This window comes from Arachis stenosperma, chromosome 9, assembly GCF_014773155.1.
Source record: "Arachis stenosperma cultivar V10309 chromosome 9, arast.V10309.gnm1.PFL2, whole genome shotgun sequence".
NCBI classification, from domain to species: Eukaryota; Viridiplantae; Streptophyta; class Magnoliopsida; order Fabales; family Fabaceae; genus Arachis; species Arachis stenosperma.
The window spans coordinates 5,587,012-5,614,969 of NC_080385.1; the positions used below are offsets into that span (position 1 = coordinate 5,587,012).

At 34.5% G+C, this 27,958-nt stretch overlaps 2 protein-coding genes across 4 annotated transcripts; both read left to right on the forward strand.

Annotated features, from left to right (window-relative positions):
* Positions 1–13,203: 13,203 nt before the first annotated feature.
* LOC130947673 (putative F-box/FBD/LRR-repeat protein At4g00315) lies at positions 13,204–16,803 on the forward strand. Of its 2 annotated transcripts, none has more exons than XM_057876375.1 (5): positions 13,204–13,423; positions 13,593–14,866; positions 14,967–15,152; positions 15,378–15,598; positions 16,447–16,803. In XM_057876375.1, the coding sequence occupies exons 2-5, from the start codon at positions 13,619–13,621 to the stop codon at positions 16,493–16,495; spliced, it is 1,704 nt and encodes a 567-aa protein (XP_057732358.1). In that variant the 5' UTR covers positions 13,204–13,423; positions 13,593–13,618; the 3' UTR covers positions 16,496–16,803. The 2 variants fall into 2 exon arrangements, with proteins under 2 accessions (XP_057732358.1, XP_057732359.1); XM_057876376.1 differs by having other exon boundaries at positions 13,603–14,866.
* An 8,147-nt stretch (positions 16,804–24,950) lies between these two features.
* On the forward strand, positions 24,951–27,809 carry LOC130951236 (putative F-box/FBD/LRR-repeat protein At4g00315). 2 transcript variants are annotated; one of them, XM_057879880.1, is made up of 4 exons: positions 24,951–25,184; positions 25,354–26,627; positions 26,728–26,913; positions 27,465–27,809. In XM_057879880.1, the coding sequence occupies exons 2-4, from the start codon at positions 25,380–25,382 to the stop codon at positions 27,681–27,683; spliced, it is 1,653 nt and encodes a 550-aa protein (XP_057735863.1). In that variant the 5' UTR covers positions 24,951–25,184; positions 25,354–25,379; the 3' UTR covers positions 27,684–27,809. The 2 variants fall into 2 exon arrangements, with proteins under 2 accessions (XP_057735863.1, XP_057735864.1); XM_057879881.1 differs by having other exon boundaries at positions 25,364–26,627.
* The last annotated feature ends 149 nt before the right edge of the window (positions 27,810–27,958 follow it).

Below are 27,958 nucleotides of genomic sequence, written 5' to 3' on the forward strand. Positions count from 1 at the left end.
AATGTGCCACACAAACTGTTGAAGAAGTTGGCTAATTCCTTTAATTTGGACAAAAAACAAATTGAACACAAGGCACGGTTCGTTAAAAATTAAACCCAAAAAAATAGGAGCTGTCCTTGGCCTCAATGCATCAGGTAATTGATTATAGAAAACCTTTATGCTTGCATTTTGTACTATCTTATTCTGATCTCATGTAATCAAAAAATAAATTTAGATATATATGGCTGGTAATTGGGTATATTTCAAGTGTAATTTGTTTTTTTTAGGAGACCTATTTCTTGATAAAGTGAGGTTTAAGGAACTTTCTGAGGAGAACAAAGATTTTTAGAAGGTTCAAGGGGAAAACATTAAAGAATTTGACCGATCAGATAATGGATATCGGTGTTGACAACGATCAAGATCGCCTAATGTTCAAGAGGATTTTCGTCCTCTATATTCAAATGGCATTCTTATTACCAACTACGATAAACAAAGTATCTCCTGTCCACCTGGCTCTAATTTTTCGAATGGACAACATAACAGAGTGCAACTGGGGCAGCCATGTCCTCAATTTCATCATCAAAGGCATAACCAATTACCGCTTGAAAAAGAAAAAATCAATTGATGGCTGCCTCTATGCCTTGATGATAGTTTATTTTCATCTAACAAAATACGCAGACAAGAAAGGAGAAGCAATCCTTGGACTGCCCTGGGTTAGGCATTGGAAAAGGGAGCTACTGGTTGCGAGGATCAGAGCAGAAATTGATGGTCATATGATAACTGAACAGAACATCTTCTCTAATTTGGGTGTATTTTAGTTATGTAGATGGTGTAAACTAACGTTTCGACTATTTCAGGGCATCGTCAAGAGAGTGGAAGTGAAAAAGAAATTGAAGAAAATGAAAGAGAAAGAAAAGAAAGAAAGAAAAAAAAAGAAAAAGACAAAAAAGAAGAAGGTAAGTTCATCCGAGAGTAATTCATCGAAGAATGAATTTGTTTTTTCCTCTGAGTCTGAGTCTGAACAAAACTCAAAGGAATCAACAAAAAGAAGGAAACAACCCTTCAGGACAACTAAAAAGTAAGTAGTATTTTTGGGTGTATTTTGTCATTTTTAAGGTGTTTTTTTCTAACGATTGCTTGCTCTCCAAAATGGTATCCAGAAAAAGAAAACAGATTGTGGAGGATTCCACTATAGAAAGTGAAAGTGAATCCGATGATGAGTAAGATTTTAAAATTTTGATTGCATTTCTTTCTTTTCTGTTTATTATCAAAATTTGATGTATTAATAGAGTGTTTCTCAATTAATTTCAGAAGTGAAGAATCGTCACCAATCATTAAACAAAAATCAAAGAAAAAAAAATTCAAACTTCACCCAAAAAGTATGCACTGGTTTTGGAAGTATTTTATCATCAGTTTTATTGTATTTGTCTGATTCATACTTTTTTTATTTTCAGGATGCAATCCAAAAAAAGAAAGCACATTGTTTAGGATTCGTCTTCTGAAGAACAAATTAAATCTTATGATGTGTAAGATACGTTGTAAAGCTATCTAACCCTTTATCATCAAAATATTATTTGTTAACATATTCTTTTACATGTACTGTCAGAACTGATGTAAGAACTGAAGAAATAAAAGAATTCTCAGAGAATCAAAAAAGAAGAAAACCAATAAAAAGGCTGCTGCACAGGGGTATGTTGAATTTGGGTGTATGTTGTCTATTTTAAGGTGTTTTTTGTTGTTGATAATTTTTTTTGCTTTCCCAGGATAAAGAAAACTGGGGTCCCATCGACGGAAGGTTACTATGACTCATCCGAAATGTAAGATCCTTTATTTGATAGAATTTTGAGATCTTGATTTAATTAAATAATATTTTTACTGAATGATGTTTATTCTATGCTTAGAATGTCAGAGGTGAAATTAGGAAGTAAGAATGATCCTTTGTTTCAAGCACAAACAGATCAAAGCAGCGTAAATAAACCCACGGATAGCATGTAATTTCTGTTTCTAATACCAGTTGTTTAATTCTTTTGTTACCATCTTCTTCTAATTCTGTATATATTGTTTTTAGAAAAAAAGTCTTTTAATGTTTTATTCAAGGAAAAAAAGGCAGGAAAAAAAAAGAAAAATCTGCAACTACGTAAGTTCTAAAAAAACAGAGGCTGTGTTTCTTTTTAATGCTTCAGGTGTATTTTGACATTATTTTGATGGATTTCAGACTGGGTCTGGAAGAAGAATCGGTCAGTGACGCAGCTCAACATAAGATGATCATGGTTCGGATGGAGACACATTCAAAATTTGAACTGCTTGATATGTGAGTTTTACAACTAAATTTTAACCTTTTAATCATCTATTTAAGAGAGTTTTTTAACTTTTTATTTTTGTTTTGTTTAGGTTCCGATTCAACTATACATGCTTCCATCGCAAACAATAGCAGCAAGCCTTGTGCAAATTGAACCATCCCCCCAAAGTCCCCGAACAAGAAATTAGCGAAGAAACAATTAAGGGGTGAGGAATAATATTCGAGTGTATTTGGTTATTATTTGGGTGTATTTTTTTCTTATTTGGGTGTAGCTCATCTGAATTGAGGTAAAATTGGTTTTTTATAATTTAAATCCTTTTTTCTAACCATGCAGCATTCCGCAACCCCAGCAACCTGCTGAAAGCACACCCACAGTGCTAGTAGCTCCTTCAAAAATGTAAGTTCTACACAATATAACCCTCTTTCGATATCATTCGTCTATTCTTATTCTTATAGTATCTTATATGTCAACACGCAGTAATCCGTCCTGTGAAGCCACTGCTGCATTGATGATGATCGCCAATATAACATTCTATGTACCAAAACAATTTCCGGCGCCATCATTCACCCTCGACTTCACTGATTCGAGTCAGGAAGAAATGCTGACTCAAAAGGGGCGACCAGGATCTGAGAAGGGAAAAAGTCCTGAGACACCAATACTAATTAAAGAATTATAGGAGCTGGTAGAGCAAATTGCAAACATTGGGGTTAAGGCAGCATTGAATTTTTCAGAGGCTAAAATTCCCCCACTCAAAAAGTAGCCTGCCGACCAATTTTTTGAAAAGTTTGAAACTCCTGCAAGAAGGAAGGAATTGTCGGCCGACATGAAAGAAAAGTGCTACCTTTGGGCCACACATGTAAAGACATACGGGGATGGAGGTACTAATGAGTATGAGTCAGTGTGAATCCTTGATAAACCACTATTTCATGGTTCATCTTGTGCTCAATTGAGTGGTTTTTATCAACTCTTTACCCATTTATTCATACTAATCGCATGTTTTACATTTTCCTTCCGGAATTTGTGCTATGATTGAAAACATGTTTCTTTGGACTTATATTTGCTAATATTAATCCTCTCTTATTACCATTAGATGCCTTGATATGTGTGTTAAGTGATTTCAGAGATTACAGGACAGGAATGGCTTAGAGGATGGAAAGGAAACATGCAAAAATGGAAGGAAAGCTTGAAACGGAGTTCTTGAAGAAACTGGCAGCGACGCGATCGCATGGGCGACGCGGCCGCGTGTCAGTGCGAAGATCTGTGCGACGTGAACGCGGGACTAATGCGATCGCGCGCCTTGAGAGAAACGCATATGACGCGGACGCATGACTGACGCGGCCGCGTGACATGAAAAACTCCAGATGACGCGACCGCGTGACCACGCGGACGCGTGATAGAGGCCACGCACCAGAAATTGCAAAAAATGATCCCAGTATTTTCTGAAGCCCTTTTCGGCCCAAATCTAAGTCCATAAGGCACAGATCATAGGTTATGAAGTGGGGAAATGCATCCGAAAAAGGGGGGAGCCAATTAGTTACTTTTGATAGTCGAGATGTAGTTTTAGTGAGAGAGGTTCTCTCCTCTCTCTTAGGGATTAGAATTTAGAAATTAGGATTTTTAGAAATTAGGATTTATTTTAACTCTTCATATCAGGTTCAATATTCCTTTATTTTGATTTCTCTTCTACTTTGAGATATTTTAATGCTTTTATTTGTGTTTGATTTATGTTGTCCAATTGGCTTATGAAAACTTTCCATGTTAGGATTATACATTATTGAGATGTTTTCAGATTTATGATTTTAATTCAGCTTTTTACATTCTTGGCTTGGGTTAAGAAATCAGTAACTCTTGAGTTATCAACTCAACTTGATCGATAACCGCTATCTTTGCCAATTAGCTTGAACTTCTATAATCCCAATCTTTTTCTAGGAATTAACTAGGGTTTGAAGATCAATCTAATTAGCCACTTGACCTTCCTTTGCACCAGCAGAGGTTAATTAAGTGGAATTAAGATTTAATTTTCATCATCATTGATAAGGATAACTAGGATAGGACTTCTAATTTTTTATACCTTGCCAAGAGTTTATTTTACAGTCATTTATTTATTTTACTTGTCATTTATCATATTTGCTCATCGTTCTTAAAACCCCCAATTTACAAAACTCATAACAAATAATAAGAACATATCTCCCTGCAATTCCTTGAGAAGACGACCCGAGGTTTAAATACTTCAGTTATCAATTTATTTAGGGTTTGTTACCTGTGACAACCAAAACGTTTGTACGAAGGGATTTTCTGTTGGTTTAGAATCCCTTCTTTTTCTTTTTCTTTCTTTTTCTTTTAATTGGTGTTGGAAATTTATTTGGATCATTATTTTGCTCATGGATTGTTTAAGGACTTGTTTAACAATTATTTATTATTTTTCTATAGGGTTACTTGCATGTTCAAATTAATATTTTCCATACCTTATTTAACATGCATGCTATGTGTTTGTGAAAATGCCCATATGGCATTTTGCACTACTTCTTTTTTAGATTTCTTTTAAATCTACTACTCTAAATGCCTGCTTTTTACAAAACCCTTCTTATATTTTATTAATCAAATATAATTGTTATTACAAGCATATTTTTAGTTTGAAAGACTTGGTAATCTAAATGGGACATTGAATACTTGATCTATGCTACTCATGCCCTTGCCGGCATGCCAATAAACACCTTGCATTTATTTGTCATTACATGCACTTGTTATATTTCCATTGATGACTTTTCACATGTAGTCATGACCATGTGTCAACATCATTCTTCTTTACTATGCTTTGATTACCACCGTTCCCATTCTCCTCCTTGCTCTAACCCTTAGCTTTAAAAGTTACTTTCTTTTTCTCTTTTCAGGATGGCCACCAGGAAGGGTAAAAAGAAAGACTCCACAACGAGCACCGGCTGAGGAACCACAACCCACGCCCACCTGCACATCATTGCATGCACCGAGGACGGTGCAATCTTTAAGTGTGGGGAGGTTGATACTGATCTCCATGGGTTAGTTATTTTTTGACTCAACACCAATGTTTAAACTTCTCCATGGTTAGTTCTTGCATTTGCATGTTTGATTGCATTATAGTTTGATTTTGTGCATATTTTACCACTTGGTTGAAGTAATATTTTCTTTTTCAAGAAACCTTTTATAGTATTTCACTAAGTTGAATAAAACTATTTAAAAAACTTATTTGAAGAAATCTTATTTTGGAACATGGTTTAAAGCTCGAACACACAAAACCAGTGAGATTTTGAGCCTATTTGATTGGTTGTATTTTATCAACCAATATTTTATTTTTGGTGTGTGTTGTTCTCTCTGAAATTGTGATCTTTGTCTTGCTTGATTCTATATTTCCATTGTTTAATGTATGCATACACTTATATGATTGAGACCTTATTTCACTAAGCTTACATACCCATATGGCATTACCCTTTCATTATCCTTTGCAAACCAATTTGAGCCTAATTTACCCATTTGTTCTTTACTTTAGCTCATCACTAACTCTAAGTGGAAAACAATAATGTCCTTAATTTGAATCCTTGATTAGTTTAGACTAGTGAAAGTGCTCATGAATTAAGTGTGGGGAAAGTGGGTTTGGAAACGTTTGGTTTGGGAATTGAGTATGTTAGACTTTCTGTGAAAATGTGAAAAATGTTAAGAATATGTTTATGCATTCAATACCTTAATAATATGCATTGAAAAAAAAAAGAAAAGAAAAATAAAAAAAAAGTAAAAAAGAAAAGAAAAAGAGCAAATAAAAAAAAGGGACAAAATACCCCAAAGTAAGTGTTGGTATCAATGCATATGTACTAAACTCAATTTTAGGATGCATAAATATGTGGAAAACACAGTTAATGGGAAGTTAGATTTTGTATTTTAATTAAATGGATTGTCTTAAGTTAGGTGGAAATTTTATGTTAATTAAGGATTCAGATTTTTAGTCCACTTGGTCAAATACAATCCTACCTTGACCCTAACCCCATTACAACCCTTAAAAGACCTCTTGATTTGTGTATTGGTGCATTAAATTTTTGTTGATTGTTAGATGAAGAGCAAGCTATAGAAAGCAAGATTAGTAGAGAATTGAGAGAATTGACCCTAAACACTTGAGAGTTAGAATGATATACACTACCAGTAAGGGTTTAGTGCTTGATTCTATATTCCCTGCTTTCATTAGCTACCTTCTTACAAATTTACTTGCTTTTTATTGTATAATTGAATTAGTGGAATTTGATTCATATTTGTCTTGGAGAACTTATTTACTTTTAACCAAGTAGGTAGAAACATTTTGCATGTAGCTGCATTCACATAGATAGGTTGCATTGCATAAACCACTATTTTATGGTTCATCTTGTGCTCCATTGAGTGGTTTTTATCAACTCTTTACCCATTTATTCATACTAATCGCATGTTTTACGTTTTCCTTCCGAAATTTGTGCTATGATTGAAAACATGTTTCTTTGGACTTATATTTGCTAATATTAATCCTCTCTTATTATCATTAGATGCCTTGATATGTGTGTTAAGTGATTTCAGAGATTACAGGGCAGGAATGGCTTAGAGGATGGAAAGGAAATATGCAAAAATGGAAGGAAAGCTTGAAACGGAGTTCTTGAAGAAACTGGCAACGACGCGATCGCATGGGCGACACGGCCGCGTGTCAGTGCGAAGATCTGTGCGACGCGAACGCGTGACTGATGCGATCGCGCACCTTGAGAGAAACACATATGACGCGGACGCATGACTGACGCAGCCGCGTGACATGGAAAACTCCAGATGACGCGACCGCGTGACCCACGCGGACGCGTGACAGAGGCCACGCACCAGAAATTACAGAAAATGATCCCAGCATTTTCTGAAGCTCTTTTCGGCCCAAATCTAAGTCCAGAAGGCACAGATCAGAGGTTATGAAGTGGGGAAATGCATCCAAAAAGGGAGGAGCCAATTAGTTACTTTTGATAGTTGAGATGTAGTTTTAGTGAGAGAGGTTCTCTCCTCTCTCTTAGGGATTAGAATTTAGAAATTATGATTTATTTCAACTCTTCATATCAGGTTCAATATTCCTTTATTTTGATTTCTCTTCTACTTTGAGATATTTTAATGCTTTTATTTGTGTTTGATTTATGTTGCCCAATTGGCTTTTGAATACTTTCCATGTTAGGATTATACATTTTTGAGATGTTTTCAGATTTATGATTTTAATTCAGCTTTTTACATTCTTGTCTTGGGTTAAGAAATCAGTAACTCTTGAGTTAACTCAACTTGATCGATAACCGCTATCTTTGCCAATTAGCTTGAATTTCTATAATCCCAATCTTTTTCTAGGAATTAACTAGGATTTGAAGATCAATCTAATTAGCCACTTGACCTTCCTTTGCACCAGCAGAGGTTAATTAAGTGGAATTAAGATTCAATTTTCATCATCATTGATAAGGATAACTAGGATAGGACTTCTAATTTCTCATATATTGCCAAGAGTTTATTTTACAATCATTTATTTATTTTACTTGTCATTTATCATATTTGCTCATCGTTCTTAAAACCCCCAATTTACAAAACTCATAACCAATAATAAGAACATACCTCCCTGCAATTCCTTGAGAAGATGCCCCGAGGTTTAAATACTTTGGTTATCAATTTATTTAGGGTTTGTTACTTGTGACAACCAAAACGTTTGTACGAAGGAATTTTCTATTGGTTTAGAATCTATACTCACAACGCGACTATATTTTATAAAATTCTTTACTAGTAAAAACCCCGACGTCAATCCTCAATGCCCAACAACCATTGTAATGTCAAAAATTCACTTCACGTCTCTAAAAGCTAGTTCATATATTGAAATTGAGGTAATATTAGAATAAGATTAATAATTTTATTATGAGATCTGACTGCAATGTTGATTGATGTAATTAATTTAGGTTTTTTATTTTTTTATATTGTCACTACTATGTGTCTGATTTTGAATAGACAAAATATTAGAAGATTTGAAGAAGAAATTTACTATCTCTCCCTACTATTGTGGTAAGGTGTATTGAATTCAATTTTGGGTGTATTTGTGTAATATATATTTTGGGTGTATTAAATATTTCTTTTGGTGTTTTACAAATGCTACAGAATATAGCTATTGGGAATCATGAGGGCGGCGTTTTCTTACAGCCAAAAACAAAAAAGCCGTTTAAGATTGAAGACTACAAAATGTTCATACGTTTTTTGGACCTGAAAAAATTGACATCCCATCCATATGTAAGTTTTCGTTTCTAAAACTTCTTATCACAATTCTTTGGTTATGTGCCAATTAAATCAAAACACTGTTCAATATAGCCATAATTCAGATATTTGCACCAGTTTGCTACACGGAGCATTGGTGGATATGGGTGACTGATGTTAGAAAAAAAAAATTTTGTATCCTTGACCCGTATCACAAGCGTGTCCCTCCAAACCCAAAATGAAGCTTAATAAATTTGTTATAAGTTGATTTTGTTGTTTATATTTTAGGATTTGGGTGTAGTTTTGTTCAAAATAAGGTGTAGTATGGGATCCTTTGGGTGTAACCAGGTATTAAATTTATTCTTTCTTATATTTTGCTTTATCTTTTGTTTTTAGGGGTATGTAATTTTTTCAGAAGAATGAGGGTATATGCCGGGGGCACCTCTCAAGAAATATGATCGTGAAATTGAACTGCCATACATCAATATTTTAGGTAAAAAAATAAAGTATAATTTTTTTCTCTGAAAATTGTATTTTTTCTTGCTGTCCTATTTTAATTTGCTAATTTATTTTTTATTTTCAGCTATGATTGTGCTATTTATGCAATGAAATGGCATGAAATAATCGAGTCTCAAAACATTTAAAAGGGAAAATATAACTGGGACAATTGGATACAGATAATTATGTTTAAAACTATATAACTCTCTATTACTTTACTAAATTAACGGAGTTCATTAAAAAAATATTTTTTTAAACTGTAGGTGGAGGTGGACCACTTTAGAGTTGAATATGCTTTGCGGATTTTGTTTCATGAGATGAATCGAGACAGAGATACAGCCATTAGGGAAAGCGAAGCAATAAGATTGTCCTTCTGCAGTATTGTTAAGTCTATATTGTCAAATAAATTCAGATGATATTGACAGTAATTAGTTTGAATGTTGTGTAGTCTTGGAATAGTTTGAACAGTTTTTATAAAGTTTGTGAATATTTAATCTAATCTTATTATAAATTGTTTTTGCCTAAATAAACTATTTGTGCTGTATTCAAAAGTTGTCAATTACAGGTTGAAAAAAAATCAAGGAAAACAACACCAAACGTGCTAATACGCCGAATTACTTTAATAATAATATACCCAAATATAATCGGTATACTCCTAAATTGAGTCTTCACATATTTTCATGAAAAAACCAACCAAGAGTAATGAAAATTCAGAAATTTGAATTGTTAACCTCTTTAGGATTTGATTGTATATGTATTGTAAATTTAAAACAAATAAATATAAACAAGACACTAATTACCAACACAAACAGCAGCATCTGAAAAATATAAAAAAAGGAAAATGTCAAAAACAAGAGAATGCAAAAATACACCCAAAAAAATTTGATCGTTACACCAAAATATTGTCATTATACACCCAAAAACCTATCCCCTACTGTTGGATCTCTGAACTGATAATTCATAACATGTCCATGATATTGGCTGGAATTTGGTTGCACCACTGATCCGCCATAAAAACTGTTCAACTGGAAAAAATAAACTCATGCACATATTAGCAAAACTATTAACAAAAAAAAAACTCAATTACCTCCTATTTAAAGAATATCACTTTTATCTTGCTTAGAGCTTTCATTTTCTTTTTCTTTAAGCCATTTGCAATCTGTTTGTCCAACTTTGAACCTAGTCTATTTTTGGGACGTCCTTTTGTTCTCACCGTTGGAGGGTTTTGAAGCTCGTTAACGGATTCCAAGTTAGCATCTTCGTGAGATAACGAACATATCCCCTTCCTTTTGGCTTTCAGCTCTTACATTTCAACCACGACGTTATCATAGGTGCGGTGCAGAATGACGGTGAGCTCCTCGAATTCTGATGCAAATTTGCATATATTTTACAAACGAAACACCAATTCGTCAAACCTCTTGCTTTTTGGCTCCAACAGTGGCTTGTCGTGGCCGCTCTTCATATGTGTGTGTGTCTCCTCTTTACATTCTTGCTCCATCATTCCAATATGTGTGTGTGGGCATACAAGCCTCGATAGCCCTTTGCATTGATGCACATTGATCAGTGAGAATCCCTTTTGGAGCATTTCGTCCCATGCAACGAAGCCAACATTCAAATAACCATTTGAATGATTGAATATCTTCGTTTTTCATCAAAGCGCATCCCAAAAGTGTTGACTGACCATGGTGATTCATCTTGATAAAAGAACCAAAAACTAGATTATACCTGAAATAGATTACGACAAAGCAGAATTAAAATCGTTAAATACACCCAAATAATAACTGTCTATACCCAAAAACATCCAATATACACCTCTGCATCAGATTTATAAAACAACATTAATTCAACATCATAAACCAGAACAACATATTACCTGTTTGCATTGTAGGTGGTGTCAAATAAAATAACATCTTCAAAATACTCACAAGCAGCCCTGCTCCTTGCGTCCGCCCAAAAAGCAAGCTTAATCAACTGATCATCCTCGAGTTATAGCTCGAAAAAAAAATTCTAATTCTTCTCTTTCATTCTTAATAAGTATTTTCTGAATTCTTTTGCACTCTCTAGTTTCGAAACATTCCGCACTTCTCTCGTAGTGTAATTTCTCACGTCTTTTTTTTATAAAATTTAACTCGCGGTGACCCCCGCTACTGCCACAAATGATTGGTAAGTTTTGCTTGGTCTGATACCGACTTTCTCGTTATTCTCTATTGTACGACTCACGAACATACTTAGTTTCCTGTGCTGTTTAAGCATCTCTGCTTGATTTGCACAACAAAGATGTGAATGATGCAACACAACCTTGGAAATGATCCAAACACCGATGTCCTTCAATATGTGTATATAAATTCTTGCGGGACAATTTAATCCTGCTGAGGGGTTTGTCTTCTCCGTCAGAGATATTTATGATTTCCATTTTCTCTCTCTGCTACATGTAATCAATTAATTCTTAATTTCATTTCTTTTCTTATTTGTGCTCCGAACTCTTGTAGAAAAACCTACAGCTTTCGAATAATCCTTATAGAATTTTGCAACATCTTCAAGGGTGTTAAAAGTCATCCCAACTTTGAGAACAAATTGTTCATCAATATCATAGAGGGACTATATAATATACCAAAAAAAGTCCAAAATACACCATATTAAAACAGGCATAAACTATAGAATGCAAATACAACTATAAAACCATTATCAAAAATAACAAAAATCATATTAATGAATCATCGTCAAACAGAAACTAAAATAATTCAACTAAAAGAATGAGATAATTCACCCTCAATTAGATGAAAAGTCATAAATTGTAAATACACCTAAACTTTCTTAAGGTACACCCAAATATTCCTGATTTACACCCGAAAGTCTGATATAGAATGCAGAAAATTCATCAGAACTAGTACGTTACATTCAATTCAAACAACAAACAATGAATAGCAAATTTTACAAGCAAGGTTCACAACATCATTCGGCTCCACAATCATAAACTACTAACAAAAATATTAACTGGAATTAAACCACACCTCAGAAACTTCATTGGAATCAAATTCAAAATTTATTTCGCTCTGGTTCAGCTGACAATCTGAAGTTGAATCATCCATTATCTTCAAAACGATTTCAGAGCTTGATTTCAGAAACAATGAAAATCGAAAAAAAGTAAGAAAGAGAATACAGAGAAAAACGCACGAAAGAGATCGAAGAGAAAAGGCAAGAAAACTCAGAAGAAATTTGAAAAAGAAATAAAATTCTTTCGAAAATGGAAGTTATATATTCTTGCGCGTTGATTGAAAAATCTGTTAAGAAGCACGTGGACTAGACGTGCCAGTAGAGGTGCATTTTAGGTATAAATGAGTATATGGATTTGTAAGACGTGTATAATAAAAATATTTGTATGTGGAGATTAATTCTTTATACTATTAGTATTTAGAATTTAAGATTTAGAATTTAGAATTAGTCAAATATTAATAAAAAATAATATATTTTATTAGTAATATAACTTAGTTTATTTCTTATTGTTAAATATAAAAATACTATTTTAAGTTTGATTAATTCTATTAAGGGTGCATATGGGTCGGGTGAAATTGGGTTCACTATGACCCGAATCCGACCCTAAATAATGATCGAGTCTACTTTTAAGACTCTTATCCGATCCTAGACCCGGTAAAATCATACTACTCTCAGGCCACACTAAAACCAGGTATTTACTGGGTGAAATCCGAGTCTTGATAAATGTTATGTCAAAAAATTATGATGCACTCATTTATAAAAAAGAAAAAATACTTGTTGCAGAAAAGTTGATAATCATACTTGAACTTGAATTTGTTCATAAATTCTAATTTCATGCCTTTTTTTATTTATTTCCTAATTCAACAAATGTTATTAAAAACAAAACAATAATCTTATAATTAATATTACATAATAATAGAATTAATTTAAAACATATATACCTTTTTAGTAGCTCTAAGATGCACATAGAATGGGTGAAACTGGGTTTGCCTTAATTCGGATCCAACTCTAAATAAAAATCGAATCTATTTTTAAAATTTTTATCCAATTTTGTACCTAATAAAATCACACCAAATTAATCCTAAAATATTCGAGTTAGGGCCGAATCTTCCGACTATCCGGCTCATGTGTACCCCTAAATTCCACTATCTCCTCCCGCTCCTTCCTTTTACTGTTTTACATGCTACACAACTTTCAAACGGGAGAAAGTTCTTTAAACCTTAACCTGAAATATTTCATGACTCATATTTGACATGACAAGGCACTGGCAGGGAAGAAAGAAGATAGTTGCTTGAAGAATATATTCAATAATTCATAGCAGATGAAGATCTTGATGAGATAGGTTTTCCACACTTTACCAAAATCTCAATGCACATCAACGATCTCAGTCTCAGCAATTCTTGAACACACTGGTATGCAATTTACACTCAAACAGCTTTTTCATACACTTGCATCCCACTACAACTTTTCATTTCAATATATCAATGACCCTTCTCTTCTATTATGATGAAAGTTATTAGCATAGAATTATTGAATGTAATTGTAGAACATTATTTAATCCTTAGTAATTGTTTCTGTTAGGGGAGCTCAGAGATTTTATTAAGGAAATGGACAAAATTTCTGATCTGCCAAAGATAATCCTCCATGACATTCTTTCAAGGTTGCCTTACGAAGATGCTGCAAGGACCAGTGTTTTGTCCAAGGCTTGGCATGAAACATGGTCCTCATTTCCCATCTTGGTCTTCGACGGCTCTCGATGTGTGCACGTGCACTTGAAGGATAGAAAAAATCCCCTGAAGATACAAGACAACAGGAGGAAAGTGAACAGGTTCTTCAACTCTGTGGACAGGACACTTGTTAGGTTCCACCACCACGGCTTTGCCATCAAAGAATTTAACCTGAGTATGATGTTCTTCCATCCTCAGTTCATGCCACATCTCGTCGACCGGTGGATGAAGATAGTAGGTGAAAGTAGTAGTATTCAGGTGCTAAAGCTTGAACTTCAACTTGCTGACAGTTTCTTTGGATGTGAGTTTGACTCACACGCGGTTGATAATTATTACTACTTGCCACCAGATGTACTGAAAGCCAAGTCATTAACTGAATTAGTGTTGTCAGGGAAGATTAGAGCAGACAAATTGATTGTAAATCACAGAATTAGGTTCCCTATGTTGCGGATATTGTCCTTAGTTTATGTTTATTTGGGACATGAACAAGCGCTTGAAGATCTCATTTCTGGTTGTCCTATGATTGAGGACTTAGTATTGGAGCACTGTGTTGGATTGGAAATTGTAAAAGTACATGATTTGCCTAAGCTAAAGTCTGCTATGTTTTCTGGATTTCGTGAAATTCATGTTGATGTACCGAGTCTAGAGTATCTTGAACTTGGTAATGACAAATTAGAGTTCCCTTGTGATATCAGTATAGACAAGTGCAGAAATTTGAAGGTGTTTATTTTAGAGGCTGTGAGTTCTGTTTTCGTCTCTAACCAATGGTTGCGTGAACTTTTTGACAAGTTTCCTTTGCTTGAGAAGTTGGAATTAAGTGGTTGTGTTACATCTGAGAGCCTAATGATCTCCAGTTCTCGCCTCAAGGTTTTGTCCTTCGAGGCTTGCTTAGAGTTGAAGGAAGCTAAGATCGATGCGCCGAATTTAGAGTCATGTAGATATTCTGGAAAATCCAGCCACATGCCAGCAGCTATATCTTTTGTGAATTGTTCAAATCAGGTGGATTTTGATTTAGGCTTCCGACTAGTATCTCGTATGGATTTGAAAAGGCTTAGAGCATTTTTTCAGAACATGCCACCAAGAAATGTTATGGTATCCTTGTATCTTGGAATCATGAGAGGTTCATCTGTAAGTGTACATTACCAAATTATGTTTTAGTTGCTAAAATAAAAGTTTACATGGAGAACTTTGATGTCATTTGTGTTGGAATTGTATTTTGGATGAGCAGATTGTGTTCAATGAAGATGTACTACAAAATGTTCGAGTCCCTTTGCCAAGGATCAAAGAATTGAGGTTATCGGTAGCTGAAGAAACTGAAGAGTTGTGTGTGCTTCTTATGAATGATTTGTTTTGGAGCTTCCGTCCTGCTATTATTTCTTTGAACGTGAGACTTTGCAGCAGAATATTCCTTAAGGTTTGTCATTGATTCATTGCCCCTTAACTCCTGATTTGATTGTCCAATGCATGATCAATTTTTTCAGTGGTTTGAGAAAGTTTATGAACCAATTCTATATAGCCAACCTTTTAAAAAATTCTGATTTTTAAATTTTAAAAACTAGTTTTACGCTTAAAAAACACGTACTCTCCCACCCCCTTCACCTCTCTAATTCTAGTTGTGAATTGGCCAAATCAACAACAGCTACTATTGGAGAAGCTAAGGTGCCACAACGAGGAAGAGAGATGCTGCAGTTCAAGTCAAATGAAATGTTGGTGGCATGATTTGAAAGATGTCAAAGTCAGAAGCTATCCTGAGAAATATGAGAACCTCAGTGATTGTGAAGCACTCTTGGATTCATTGCCAATAAATTTTTCTTTCCGGGCTTTGCGGCTTAACTTTGAGTTAGAGTGGGACTCATTACAGTAAGACAACTTCAGTTTTAAATATATAAAATTACAACTGCAATTTATTATGTCGTTTTTGTTTTCTTGCCTTCTTTGTGTTGAACTGTTGATGAACCAGTTGAAAGTAATTGATATGTTCTGCTTTAACATTCATATCTAAATTTCATAAAATGAGAGAAAATTTTGATTCTGAATGGAACTTTACATTTGAACATTTTTTATATATTTTAGACTTTTTAATATTTTGAATAAGTATAAACTAATTTTCCCAAAATATTCTTACGTGCTTTCAAAACTTTTAATTTTTTAAAACTACAAACACATATACACAATCGGTTTTAATTTATCATGTAAAAAAATGATGTATTTACAAGTATAAATATCTTCTTAAAAAGCTTTATCAAATCATGCCTTATTTTAATTTATCATATGCTATAATTTTAAAAAAATTATATTTAAAAATTAATGTTAATAAAGTAAAAGTAAGAGTTTTACTTCACCTAACCACCAATCCTTACAATTAATATAATAAATAAGTAAATAAATATATTAATTAACTCAAATACTTGTCAACAGAAACTATAATAATCCTAGTATATGATAATAAAATCTAACAATATTTTCATCTATTTATATCAAGCATACATTAGAAAATTACCACATGGATAGTCAATTCGATCTCTCTTTGAGGTTTGTTATTCCCTAGACCTGTTAAAGCAAGAAACGTATACTTAAACTTAAACGTGATGATAGAATTATAAGCTATATAATTGTAATTCATGCAATGCTACAACATTGCCTGGTGGTTATTTATTTGCTTGGCTTGGATTTATATTTTAACCTAAACTCAACTCTTTTGGCGGCAGTACTTCTCTGTCCGGTGGCGGCATCAACGCCGGTCCCAGCATCAACTAATTCATGCTGCATTGAGGATTCATGATTTGGTTTCCCAACAATACATTATGAAGATACCCAGGTCCAACTGCAATCGAAGACCTATTATGAATCATTGCTTGTGGTTGTTGCATCCCTAATATTCTACTACTATGACTAAAAGCAGAAAAATTAGCATAATAATTTTGCATATTAGACTGAGATGGTGGAAAGTAGTGACAAATTTTTACTACTATGATGGCGAGAATGTTTCAGGCTTTCAGCTCTTGAAAACTATGTAGTGACAAACTGTGCTTATCTAGTATATGATATTGTTGTCTTTTTAGTTCTCCTTAATTTTAATTTGGATTATATATATACTTTCCAATTATTGAAGGTTTTTGATTTAATTAGCTAAATTATTATATATCAAACTTTTTTTTCAATTTAATTACTATATTAAATTAATAAGACGAGAGACTTACTAAGTTGATGCCTTCAAGTTAAATTAGATTATATGTCTTCTCATTTTATATTTTTTTAGTGAATTACTCTTAACAATAGAACCGCTAATAGGAATACATGTACGTGCTCAAATGTAAAATATCTAGGCTTTCAATACCCAAACAATTTGATTCTCACAAGCATGTGGTTTCTTGAACTTTTCCATACATTTTATGGCCTTGAGAAACTGAAATTAACGAAATTCGTTCTATCTAGAGATATGCATCTTTCCAGTGGTGCAACTTAAAGTTTTAAAGATTGCTTGGTGTTCTAATTTGGAGAATGCATGGATTAATGCTCCGAGTTTGATTACTTTTACTTATCAAGATTCTAAATCTTTTGTGGCATTAGCAAATATGTCCTTCGCTAGTATTAATCTTACTTGTTTCGAATTTAATGTTGTGGTTGACAATTCAAAAATAATACTCTATTTTATAATTAGCTTTTAGAAAAATATTAAGGAAGTAATCTTTTATTAATATAAATTATTTTATTTTTGTACTATTAATATTTAATATTTAGAATTTAAGCTTTAGAAATTAAAATTAGTCAAATATTAATAAAAAAATAATACATTTTATTGGTAATATAACTTTGTTTATTTTTTATTGTTAAATATAAAAATATTATTTTAAGTTTTGGTTAATATCATTGGGGTCTATTTACAATAATCTTTTACTCCCATGACACATCGCGGGAGTACGTACTCCTCGTCTAGCGCCCGTTCACGCTTTGTTAGGGTTTTATTGCGCCGCTTTCATGGTTATACCTTTCTTTGTCTTTTCTTCATCAAAGTTTTTTCCATCTTCTACTTTTCTCTTTTAATTTTTTTTCCATTTAACTCCCTAATTTTCGTTTTCTCTCCAATTCATTCTTCTTTTAATTCATTCCGTTTTCTAATTCACTTATTCCATATATTTTATTTCTCTCTGAATCATTAAATACCAATTCTGATTTTCTCTACACATGAGCAACAAAACAGAGACTCAGATCCCTCATATAATTGATAGTGATCAGGAGGATGATTTGATCGTTTTAGCTTATGAAGATGTTTTTAAGGAATTCAAGCATGCATACGGAGTCTGTCCGAAAGAATTTTTTCAGATCGGATCTTTTTCGTAGGTACCATGGAAGGAGCTCTCTATGCAATATGGAATAAACCAGAAGAATTTAGAGTAGTCGAAAAATCCAGGAACCAGTTTCAATTTTTCTTTCAGAATGACTCTGATTTGACTAGAATTGCGAGGGGTTCGGCTTGGTTATTCAAGAGTTTTGTTATTCATGTTCGCAGATGGAAGCAGTCAATAAACATGGAGGATAATCACATCTCTTCTTTTCTTGTATGGGCACAATTTTGGGGATTGCCTGAACAATATAAAATGCTTGAGATTGGTCAAAAATTGGGTGGGAGACTTAAGTCAAATTGAAGATGTTGCTCTATTAGAAGTTAGAGGCAAAGATACACACATAATGAAGACTAAAGTGGAACGGTGATAAAAGAGTGAGGGATACACTGAAATTGCTTGATCCTAATCAGAAAATACTGGAAATTGGAGTACGCTATGAACGTATAGGTGTGTTCTGTATTTATTGTGCAAAATTGGGGCATGAATCTAAGAACTGCCAATTTTTTATTGATGATTCTGCTCAAAACAATATCAAGAAAGATAGAGTTGATGAATGGATTAAGGCAGATCAAGTCAGTAGGCGTTTAACTAAAAAGAGAGCTTCTTTCAATCCTAACCAATCTCGAGATGGTTCTATTCCAGCTCAACCGAAGAAAAATCTCCACCTACTTGGCTTTTTGATAGTTTCTCAAAATAAGTGTGCAAGATGATCAGAAAAAATAGAATAATGAAAAAATTGCTGCCAATTCGGGTTCTAGAACAGAAAATGAGGGTGAATCAGAAAACATAGGTACAATACTAATTCTTCTTCTAATGCTTTATTGGAGATATCCTATCCCATGAATAATGTCCAACACAATAACAACGTCATATCCAAGTTTAAAAAGAAGAACAAAAAGCCAAACCTGAAACAACTTGCCAAAAAGTTGTGATAGGTTTCAAACGGAGGAGTGGAGGTAATGGTACTGAAGATATTTCAAAGAAAATTTGTCTCAATGATATTGTCTCTGATGCTATGACGATGGAGGGTGCCAGCCTTCAAGTGGCACCGAAAGAAATATGAAACTGCTCTCGTGGAATTGTCAGGGTTTGGTGAGACCACTGACAATCCACAATCTTAAAGGGATTTGCAAATCCTACTCCCCTGAGGTTGGTTTTATCTGTGAAACAAAAAATCAATCTCGACAAGTTGGAGAAAAACTAAGATCTTGTGATTTCAAGAAATGGTTTATTGTGGATCCGAATGGATTATCAGGGGGTTTGGCAATGGCATGGAGGGATGGTTGCACTGTTCAGATATTACAGCATGGTAGATTCTTTATTGCGGCATCAGTTCTGACAGCTGGTTCTAATGATCCCTATGGTATTCTAGGTGTTTATCTCAGTTCAAATGATCAACATAGAATGACTCAGTTTGCTTAATTAACTTCAGTCACCCAACAGTTTGATGGTAAGGTTGTGTTAATGGGTGATTTTAATGCCATTTCTAATCAATTGGAGAAAGCAGGTGGGTGTGCTAAATCTCCTTCTTCTATTAAAACCTTTAACAGTTTTATTGATGATAATTCCCTGATTGATATTGGTATGATTGGAAGACCATTCACTTGGTCGAATAGACGGAGGGGTGATAAGTTGAAATAGGAAAGACTGAACCAATTCCTGGTAGGAGTTGATTGGCAGCAACTCTATCCCAATGCAACGGTTCTTAGACTGTGAGAATCAGGCTCGAATCACTCCCCTCTTCTCTTAGACTCTAATCTGAGAACTGAGATATCTAAACGCCGATTCAAATTCCAAGAAAGATGGTGTTCTAATGATGAAATAAGGTAGATTGTTAGAGAGGTTTGGCACGAACAGATTGATGGTTCAGCCATGTATATGCTAGCTCAAAAAATAAAGCGTTGTCGGCATAGGGTTGTCAGATGGTAGCAAGAACACATATCTAATTCGAAGGTGGAGATTGATTTACTACCGTCTGAATTAGAGGAACTTCGTTTATCAGGAATTCATGGAGGCTACATCATTTTAAAAATAGAGGACAAACTTGAAAAAGTATTGCAAAATGAGAAATCTTATTAGAAAGATAAGTCTAGAGTCAAATGGCTCAAATCCGGTGATCAGAATACAGCTTTCTTCCATCAAAAATTTAGAAATCGAACCCGAAGGAATAGAATTTGGCAACTAACTGGCAGTGATGGTGAAGTGGCTACTTCAAATGCTGGTATTGCTTCTGTGGCTAAATCTTATTTCAAGGATATCTTTTCCTCCACTTGTCATGAGAACCCTAAACCTCTGTTTACTGATTTTGAACCTAAGGTTACAGCTCACATGAACTATAGGCTTCAAAGACCAGTGACTATGGAGGAAGTAAAACGTGCAATATTTAGCATTCATCCTCAAAGTGCTCCAGGAGATGATGGTATAACAGCAAAATTTTTTCAAAGCTTCTAGAACATACTTAGTGGTGATATGTTTCGAACAGTTAAGAGCTTCTTTTCAGGGGGCAGAATTTTGAAGGGTTTTAACCACACTCAGATCTGTCTTATTCCCAAGATTTCTAATGCTAAAGATATGACTCAGGTAAGACCAATAAGCCTATCTTCAGTCTTTTACAAGATTATCTCCAAAGTATTTGTACATAGACTTTAGGGTATGATAAATAGACTAATTAGCCCTACCCACAGTGCTTTTATTAAAGGCAGATTAATCTCTGATAATATCCTAATTGCTCACGAGTGTATGCATTACTTGAAGAATAAAAAAAGAGGATTCGAAAATGAAATGGCACTAAAATTAGATATGAGTAAGGCATATGATAGGGTGGAATGACACTTTCTTTGGTTTATATTGGAGAAGTTTGGTTTTGACTCCCGGTGGATAATATGGATTCGAGAATTAGTGACAACTGTTTCTTATTCTGTTATTGTGGAAGGACAACCTTATGGTTTCTTCAAACCAAATAGAGGTATTCGACAAGGAGATCCTCTATCTCCCTATCTTTTTCTTTTCTGTGCAGAAGGTCTCTCCTTCTTGCCACACAAGGCAGAACAAAACAGACTAATTCAGGATCTTCAGATACATAGGCGATGTCCCAAGATCAACCACCTCCTCTTTGCTGATAATTCCATCTTATTCTGTAAGACTAATCCTGAAGTATGTTCAAATATCCTGCATTTATTGAATTCTTATGAAAGCATCAGTGGCCAGAGGGTAAATCTTAATAAATCTGTTGCATTATTTAGCCACAACACTCCCTCCACTACTCGTACACTACTGGCTTACTCTATGAATATTAATCATATTGGGGCTCAGGATAAATACCTTGGTTTGCCTTCTACAGTCTCTAAATCAAAAAAGGCTTCTTTTAGTATGATCAAAGAAAAGGTTCGAAAAAGAATCCAAGGGTGGAAATGCAATCTTCTATCGTCAGGTGGTAGACACGTATTTCTTAAGGCAGTGGGAGAAGCTATTCCTATTTATACATTGTCTTGCTTCAAGTTGCCTGATGGTTTAATTTCGAAAATTCACTCTCTACTTTCTCAGTTCTGGTGGGGACAAAAAGGTTCTGAAAGGCGGATGGCTTGGATTAGTTGGGACACTATGACTCGTCCACGAAAAGAAGGAGGCCTTGGATTTAAAGATTTCAGAATCCAAAATCTGGAGCTTTTAGGCAAATAGTTTTGGCGACTCGTAACACAGCCTACTTCCTTATTATCCAAAATCCTAAGAGGTAAATACTTTAGCAATGGTAATGCTACAACGGTAGAAATTAGAATCTTACCTTCTTGGGGATGGAGGAGTATACTAGAAGGCCGAAAGATTGTTGAAAAAGGTATTAATTGAGCTGTGGGTACCGGAGCGAATATCCGAACCTTTGAGGATCCTTGGCTGTCTCCTCCGTATCCTTTAATGATTTCTGACATGCCAAATAGACAGGCTATTTCTGAGTTGGTTCCAAAAGTTAAAGATCTAATTTTTGAAGATAGAAATTAGAATCAGAATCTCATTCAAGAATTATTTTCCCAAGACGTTGCAAACATGATTTTGTCAATTAAAATTCAGCAGAGTAGGGACAAATTGCAATGGGATTTGAACAAATTCAAGCAATATGATACAGCTTCAGGTTACAGAATTAGCTATTTATTTTATCATCTGCCTCTAGAGCTTTGCCCTAATTATATGCAGCAGAAAAAATCGTGGATTGATCTATGAAAGTTGAACTTGCCTCACAAAATTAAGCTATTTATCTGGAAAGCTCTCCATAGCCAGCTTCCGGTGCTTGCTCAGATTCATCACTGCATTCCATCTATATCACCAATATGTCCCTGCTGTCATGAAGCAACAGAAACAGTTACTCATTGTTTGATCGATTGCTCTATAATTAAAGACGTATGGTCTCAGAGTTATCTTTGTGACCGTCTTCCCCCTCAGAGTCCTAACGACTTTTGGACATGGTGAACTACATCAATAGAGACACTTAACCCATTGAAGAATGCTGACCATAATCCTCAATTGCTTGCCATCATTTGCTAGAACTGCTGGAAAGCTCGCAACCAGTTGATTTTTGAAGGTTCTACTTCTATGCCGTCTGCCATTCTAGCAAACTCTGTCAAGTTGCTTCGTGAAATCCAAAGAACTCCCAGTTTAGGTCGTCATCTCCATGAGGCAAGCTCTTAATTGCATTCAATTTGATTTATCATTCTTTCTTCTTTAAGATTTTTCTTCATTTTTCAACCACGCACCGTTGGATGAATACCTTCAGTGTAGTGTTTTTTGGGAAATCTCCACCTTTTATTATGCTGTCCTACTTTTGGAAATCTTTGTATTTTATTTTTCAATAATTAATGAAATATAACCTACTATCTTTGGGGAAAAAAAATATCATTGGGGTGTACATGGTCGGATGAAACTAAATTCACTTTGATCCAGACCCGACCCTAAATTGAGACCCATATCCGATCATAAACCCAATAAAATCACACTACTTTTGGGCCACACTAAAACCAGATATCTACTAGATGAAGTCCGGATCTTGATAAATGTTATGTCAAAAAAGAGATAAGCCTCAAAGTAGTCCCTGAAGTTGCACTCGAGCCTCGAAGTAATCCCTGAAGTTAATAATTCCTCAAATTCGTCCCTGAAATTGCACTCCGAGACTCATAGTAGTCCTTGAAATAATTTCCGTCTATCCTTGCTACCAGAAAACTGAGCTGGACCAAAACGACATCGTTTTGTATTTAATTAAAAAAAAAATCAAATCCCCAATACGACGTCGTTTTATATTTGTTAAAAAAAACTAATCCTTATCTTCACCAATTCTCTTCTTCACTGTTCTTCTACTTCCTCTTCAATTTCATAATAGCAACAAGAACAACATCATCAGAACCAACAAAAATCACAGAGTTAAGAAAATTAACAATTACAAAAAATCACAAAAACCAACAACAATTAGAAAAGATCAATTAATCTAAATAACAAGCATCAATCAACCTAAGTAGCAACAATCACAAAAAAATAGCAACAATTACAGAATCAAAAATAACAAAAAATCAACATTGGCAACTACATTAAAACATAATCACCAGCAGCAATAATCATCTAAAATATTAAACAATAATAATTAAATAACTAAAAAAATAATAAAAACTCACCTTTGCCACAAAGAAGAGAAGAAGAATGCAGAGGAAGACAAAGAGGAGAACAGAGAGCAGACGGCGACAAGTAGGGAGGGGTTGTCAGTCGGGACAATGGAGAGCGCCTGGAGCTGACCGTGAGAGACATTCTGTTTGTGGCTTGGAGCGCCTGCCTCGTTGTGGAGTTGTTGGTGGGCTTTGGAGTCGCCGGCGAGTACGACGAGCTCGAGAGCGATGACGGTGGCGACGGAGGGTTGGGGGTGGTTAACAGAGCGCTTGAAAATAGTGAAAAAATGTGAAATCTGGACGGTGAGGTCAGAGAGCACTTGGATCTCGTGGTGGTGCGGAGAAGCAGATTGGGAGCGTGAAAGAGGGGTAGGGGAAAGGGTAGGTTAAGGAGGGGCGATCGGCGCGGCACCATGGAGGCCGATGACAAAGAGGGTTGAGGAAAGCTTGCTTGTGAGCGAGAGAAGGGGAAGGGAAAAGGGTAGGTTGGAGAAGGGGAAGAGTTGGGGAAGGGAATGGAAAGGGAGGAGGGGGGTTAACGTGTTTTTATTTTTTTCTTTTTTTTTTTAATAAACATAAAACTACGTCGTTTTTTATTTTTATTTTTTTTTTAACTTCTCAAAACGACGTCGTTTTAAGATTCCGACGAACGGAAAATCCCTCAAGGACTATTATGAGTCCCGGAGTGTAATTTCAGGGACGAATTTGAGGAATTATTAATTTCAGGGATTACTTTGAGGCTCGAGTGTAACTTCAGGGACTACTTTGAGGCTTATCTCGTCAAAAAATTATGATGCACACATTTTAAAGAAGAAAAAATACTTATTGTAGAGGAGTTGATAACCATACTTGAACTTGAATTTGTTCATAAATTCTAATTTCATGCTTTTTTTTATCTATTTCCTAATTCAACAAATGTGATTAAAAACAAAACAATAAGTTTATAATTAATATAACATATTATTAGAATTAATTTAAAACATATATACCTTTTTAGTCCTCCTAAAGTGCACATAGAGTAGGTGAAATTGGGTTCGCCTTCATTCGAATCTGACTCTAAATAATAATCGAGTCTATTTTTAAAACTCTTACTCAATTCTAAACTCAGTAAAATTATACTAAATTAATTCCAAAATATTCGAGTTAGGGCCGGATCTTCAGAACGGGCGAGTCATCTATACCCCGAAATTCCACTATCTCCTCCCACTCCTTCCTTTTACTGTTTTACATGCTACACAACTTTCAAACGGGAGAAAGTTCTTTAAACCTTAACCTGAAATATTTCATGACTCATATTTGACATGACAAGGCAATGGCAGGGAAGAAAGAAAGATAGTTGCTTGAAAATTAAATTCAATAATTCATAGCAGATGAAGATCTTGATGAGATAGGTTTTTCACACTTTACCAAAATCTCAATGCACATCAACGATCTCAGTCTCAGCAATTCTTGAACACACTGGTATGCAATTTACACTCAAACAGCTTTTTCATACACTTGCATCCCACTACAACTTTTCATTTCAATATATCAATGACCCTTCTCTTCTATTATGATGAAAGTTATTAGCATAGAATTATTGAATGTAATTGAAGAACATTATTTAATCCTTAGTAATTGTTTCTGTTAGGGGAGCTCAGAGATCTTATTAAGGAAATGGACAAAATTTCTGATCTGCCAAAGATAATCCTCCATGACATTCTTTCAAGATTGCCTTACAAAGATGCTGCAAGGACCAGTGTTTTGTCCAAGGCTTGGCATGAAACATGGTCCTCATTCCCCATCTTGGTCTTCGACGGCTCTCGATGCGTGCGCGTGCACTTGAAGGATAGAAAAGATCCCCTGAAGATACAAGACAACAGGAGGAAAGCGAACAGCTTCCTCAAGTCTGTGGATAGGACACTTGTTAGGTTCCACCACCAAGGCTTTGCCATCAAAGAATTTAACCTGAGTATGATGTTCTTTCATCCTCGGTTCATGCCACATCTCGTCGACCGGTGGATGAAGATAGCAGGTGAAAGTAGTAGTATTCAGGTGCTAAAGCTTGAACTTGAACTTGCTGGCTGTTTCTTTGGATGTGAATTTGACTCTCACGCCGTTGATAATTATTACTACTTGCCACCAGATGTACTGAAAGCCAAGTCATTAACTGAATTAGTGTTGTTAGGGAGGATTAGAGCAGACAAATTGATTGTAAATCACAGAATTAGGTTCCCTATGTTGCGGATATTGTCCTTGGTTAATGTTTATTTGGGACATGAACAAGCGCTTGAAGATCTCATTTCTGGTTGTCCTATGATTGAGGACTTAATATTGGAGCACTGTGTTGGATTGGAAAATGTAAAAGTACATGATTTGCCTACGCTAAAGTCTGCTAAGTTTTCTGGATTTCGTGAAATTCTTGTTGATGTGCCGAGTTTAGAGTATCTTCAGCTTGGTAATTACCAATTAGAGTTCCCTTGTGATATCAGTATAGACAAGTGCAGAAATTTGAAGGGGTTTTTTTTAGGGGCTGTGAGTTCTGTTTTTGTCTCTAACCAATGGTTGCTTGAACTTTTTGACAAGTTTCCATTCCTTGAGAGGTTGGAATTAAGTGGTTGTGTTACATCTGAGAGCCTAATGATCTCCAGTTCTCGCCTCAAGGTTTTGTCCTTCGAGGCTTGCGTAGAGTTGAAGGAAGCTAAGATCGATGCGCCGAATTTAGAGTCATGTAGATATTCTGGACAATTCAGCCACATGCCAGCAGCTATATCTTTTGAGAATTGTTCAAATCAGGTGGATTTTGATGTTGTCTTCGCACTAGAATTTCGTATGGATTTGAAAAGGCTTAGGGCATTTATCCAGAACATAGCACCAAGAAATGTTATGGTATCCTTGTATCTTGGAATCATGAAAGGTTCATCTGTAAGTGTACATTACCAAATTATGTTTTAGTTGATAAAATAAAACTTTACATGGAGAAATTTGATGCCATTTGTGTTGGAATTGTATTTTCGATGAGCAGATTGTGTTCCATGAAGATGTACTACAAAATGTTCAAGTCCCTTTGCGAAGGATCAAACAATTGAGGTTATCGGTAGATGAAGAAACTGAAGAGTTTTGTGTGCTTCTTATCAATGATTTGTTTTGGAGCTTCCGTCCGGCTATTATTTCTTTGAACCTGAAATTATGCAGCAGAATATTCCTTAAGGTTTGTCATTGATTCATTGCCTCTTAACTCCTGATTTGATTCTCCAATGCATGATCAATTTTTTCAGTGGTTTGATTCGTGAAAAAACAAAAATAATTTGAAAGATAATAAAAAGGTTAAAGTAGCCTTCTAAAGATTTACTATGTTGACAAAATTGACAAATTGTTAAATAGTTTTGTTTTTTTTTTATATGAAAGACTGACATGATACTATGTAAGATTATCATCAAATTTATTTGCCAATTTTTTAAATCTAAAAGATTTTTTTGTGATTTTAGTTGTTAGTTCTGAATCTTTCAGTTTCGGTAGTTTAAAAATGTTTGATAACTCTATTTTCTGAGTGCTATTGTGTTAATTTATTATATATCAATCAATACATATTAAAATAATGAAAAAGTTTATCAACCAATTCTATATGCAGTAAAATAGCCAACTTTTTAAAAAAATCTGATTTTTAAATTTTAAAAACTAGTTTTACGCTTAAAAAACATGTACCCTCTCACTCCCTTTACCTCTCTAATTCTAGTTGTCAATTGGTCAAATCAATAACAGCTACTATTGGAGAAGCTAAGGTGCAACAACGAGGAAGAGAGACGCTGCAGTTCAAGTCATCAAATGAAATGTTGGTGGCATGATTTGAAAGATGTCAAAGTCAGAAGCTCTCCTAAGAAATATGAGAACCTCAGTGATTGTGAAGAACTCTTGGATTCATTGCCAATAAATTTTTTTTCCCCGAATCTGCAGCTTAACTTTGAGTTAGAGTGGGACTGATTACAGTAAGACAACTTAAAATATAAAATTACAACTGCAATTTGTTATGTCGTTTTTGTTTTCTAGCCTTCTTTGTGTTAGACTGTGGATGAACCAGTTGAAAGTAATTGATATGTTCTGGTTTAATATTCAGCATAAAAAATAAGTTTCAATTTTAACATTTTATATCAGAATAGCTTGCTTGTCAAAGATTTTTCATCAAAATAATTAAACTTATAAAAGATTTTATATTAAAATAATCAAATATCTTGTTACAGAATAATCAAATACTTTTT

What these genes read in the sequence shown, in the direction of transcription:
- LOC130947673 (XM_057876375.1), top strand. Translation starts at nt 13,619, where the DNA reads ATGGACAAAATTTCTGATCTGCCAAAGATAATCCTCCATGACATTCTT. An exon ending in GAATCATGAGAGGTTCATCT is followed by an intron (nt 14,867 to 14,966) that starts GTAAGTGTACAT and finishes TTGGATGAGCAG; the next exon opens with ATTGTGTTCAATGAAGATGT. An exon ending in TTAGAGTGGGACTCATTACA is followed by an intron (nt 15,599 to 16,446) that starts GTAAGACAACTT and finishes TTTTGGCGGCAG; the next exon opens with TACTTCTCTGTCCGGTGGCG.
- LOC130951236 (XM_057879880.1), top strand. Translation starts at nt 25,380, where the DNA reads ATGGACAAAATTTCTGATCTGCCAAAGATAATCCTCCATGACATTCTT. An exon ending in GAATCATGAAAGGTTCATCT is followed by an intron (nt 26,628 to 26,727) that starts GTAAGTGTACAT and finishes TTCGATGAGCAG; the next exon opens with ATTGTGTTCCATGAAGATGT. An exon ending in GCAGCAGAATATTCCTTAAG is followed by an intron (nt 26,914 to 27,464) that starts GTTTGTCATTGA and finishes AATCAATAACAG; the next exon opens with CTACTATTGGAGAAGCTAAG.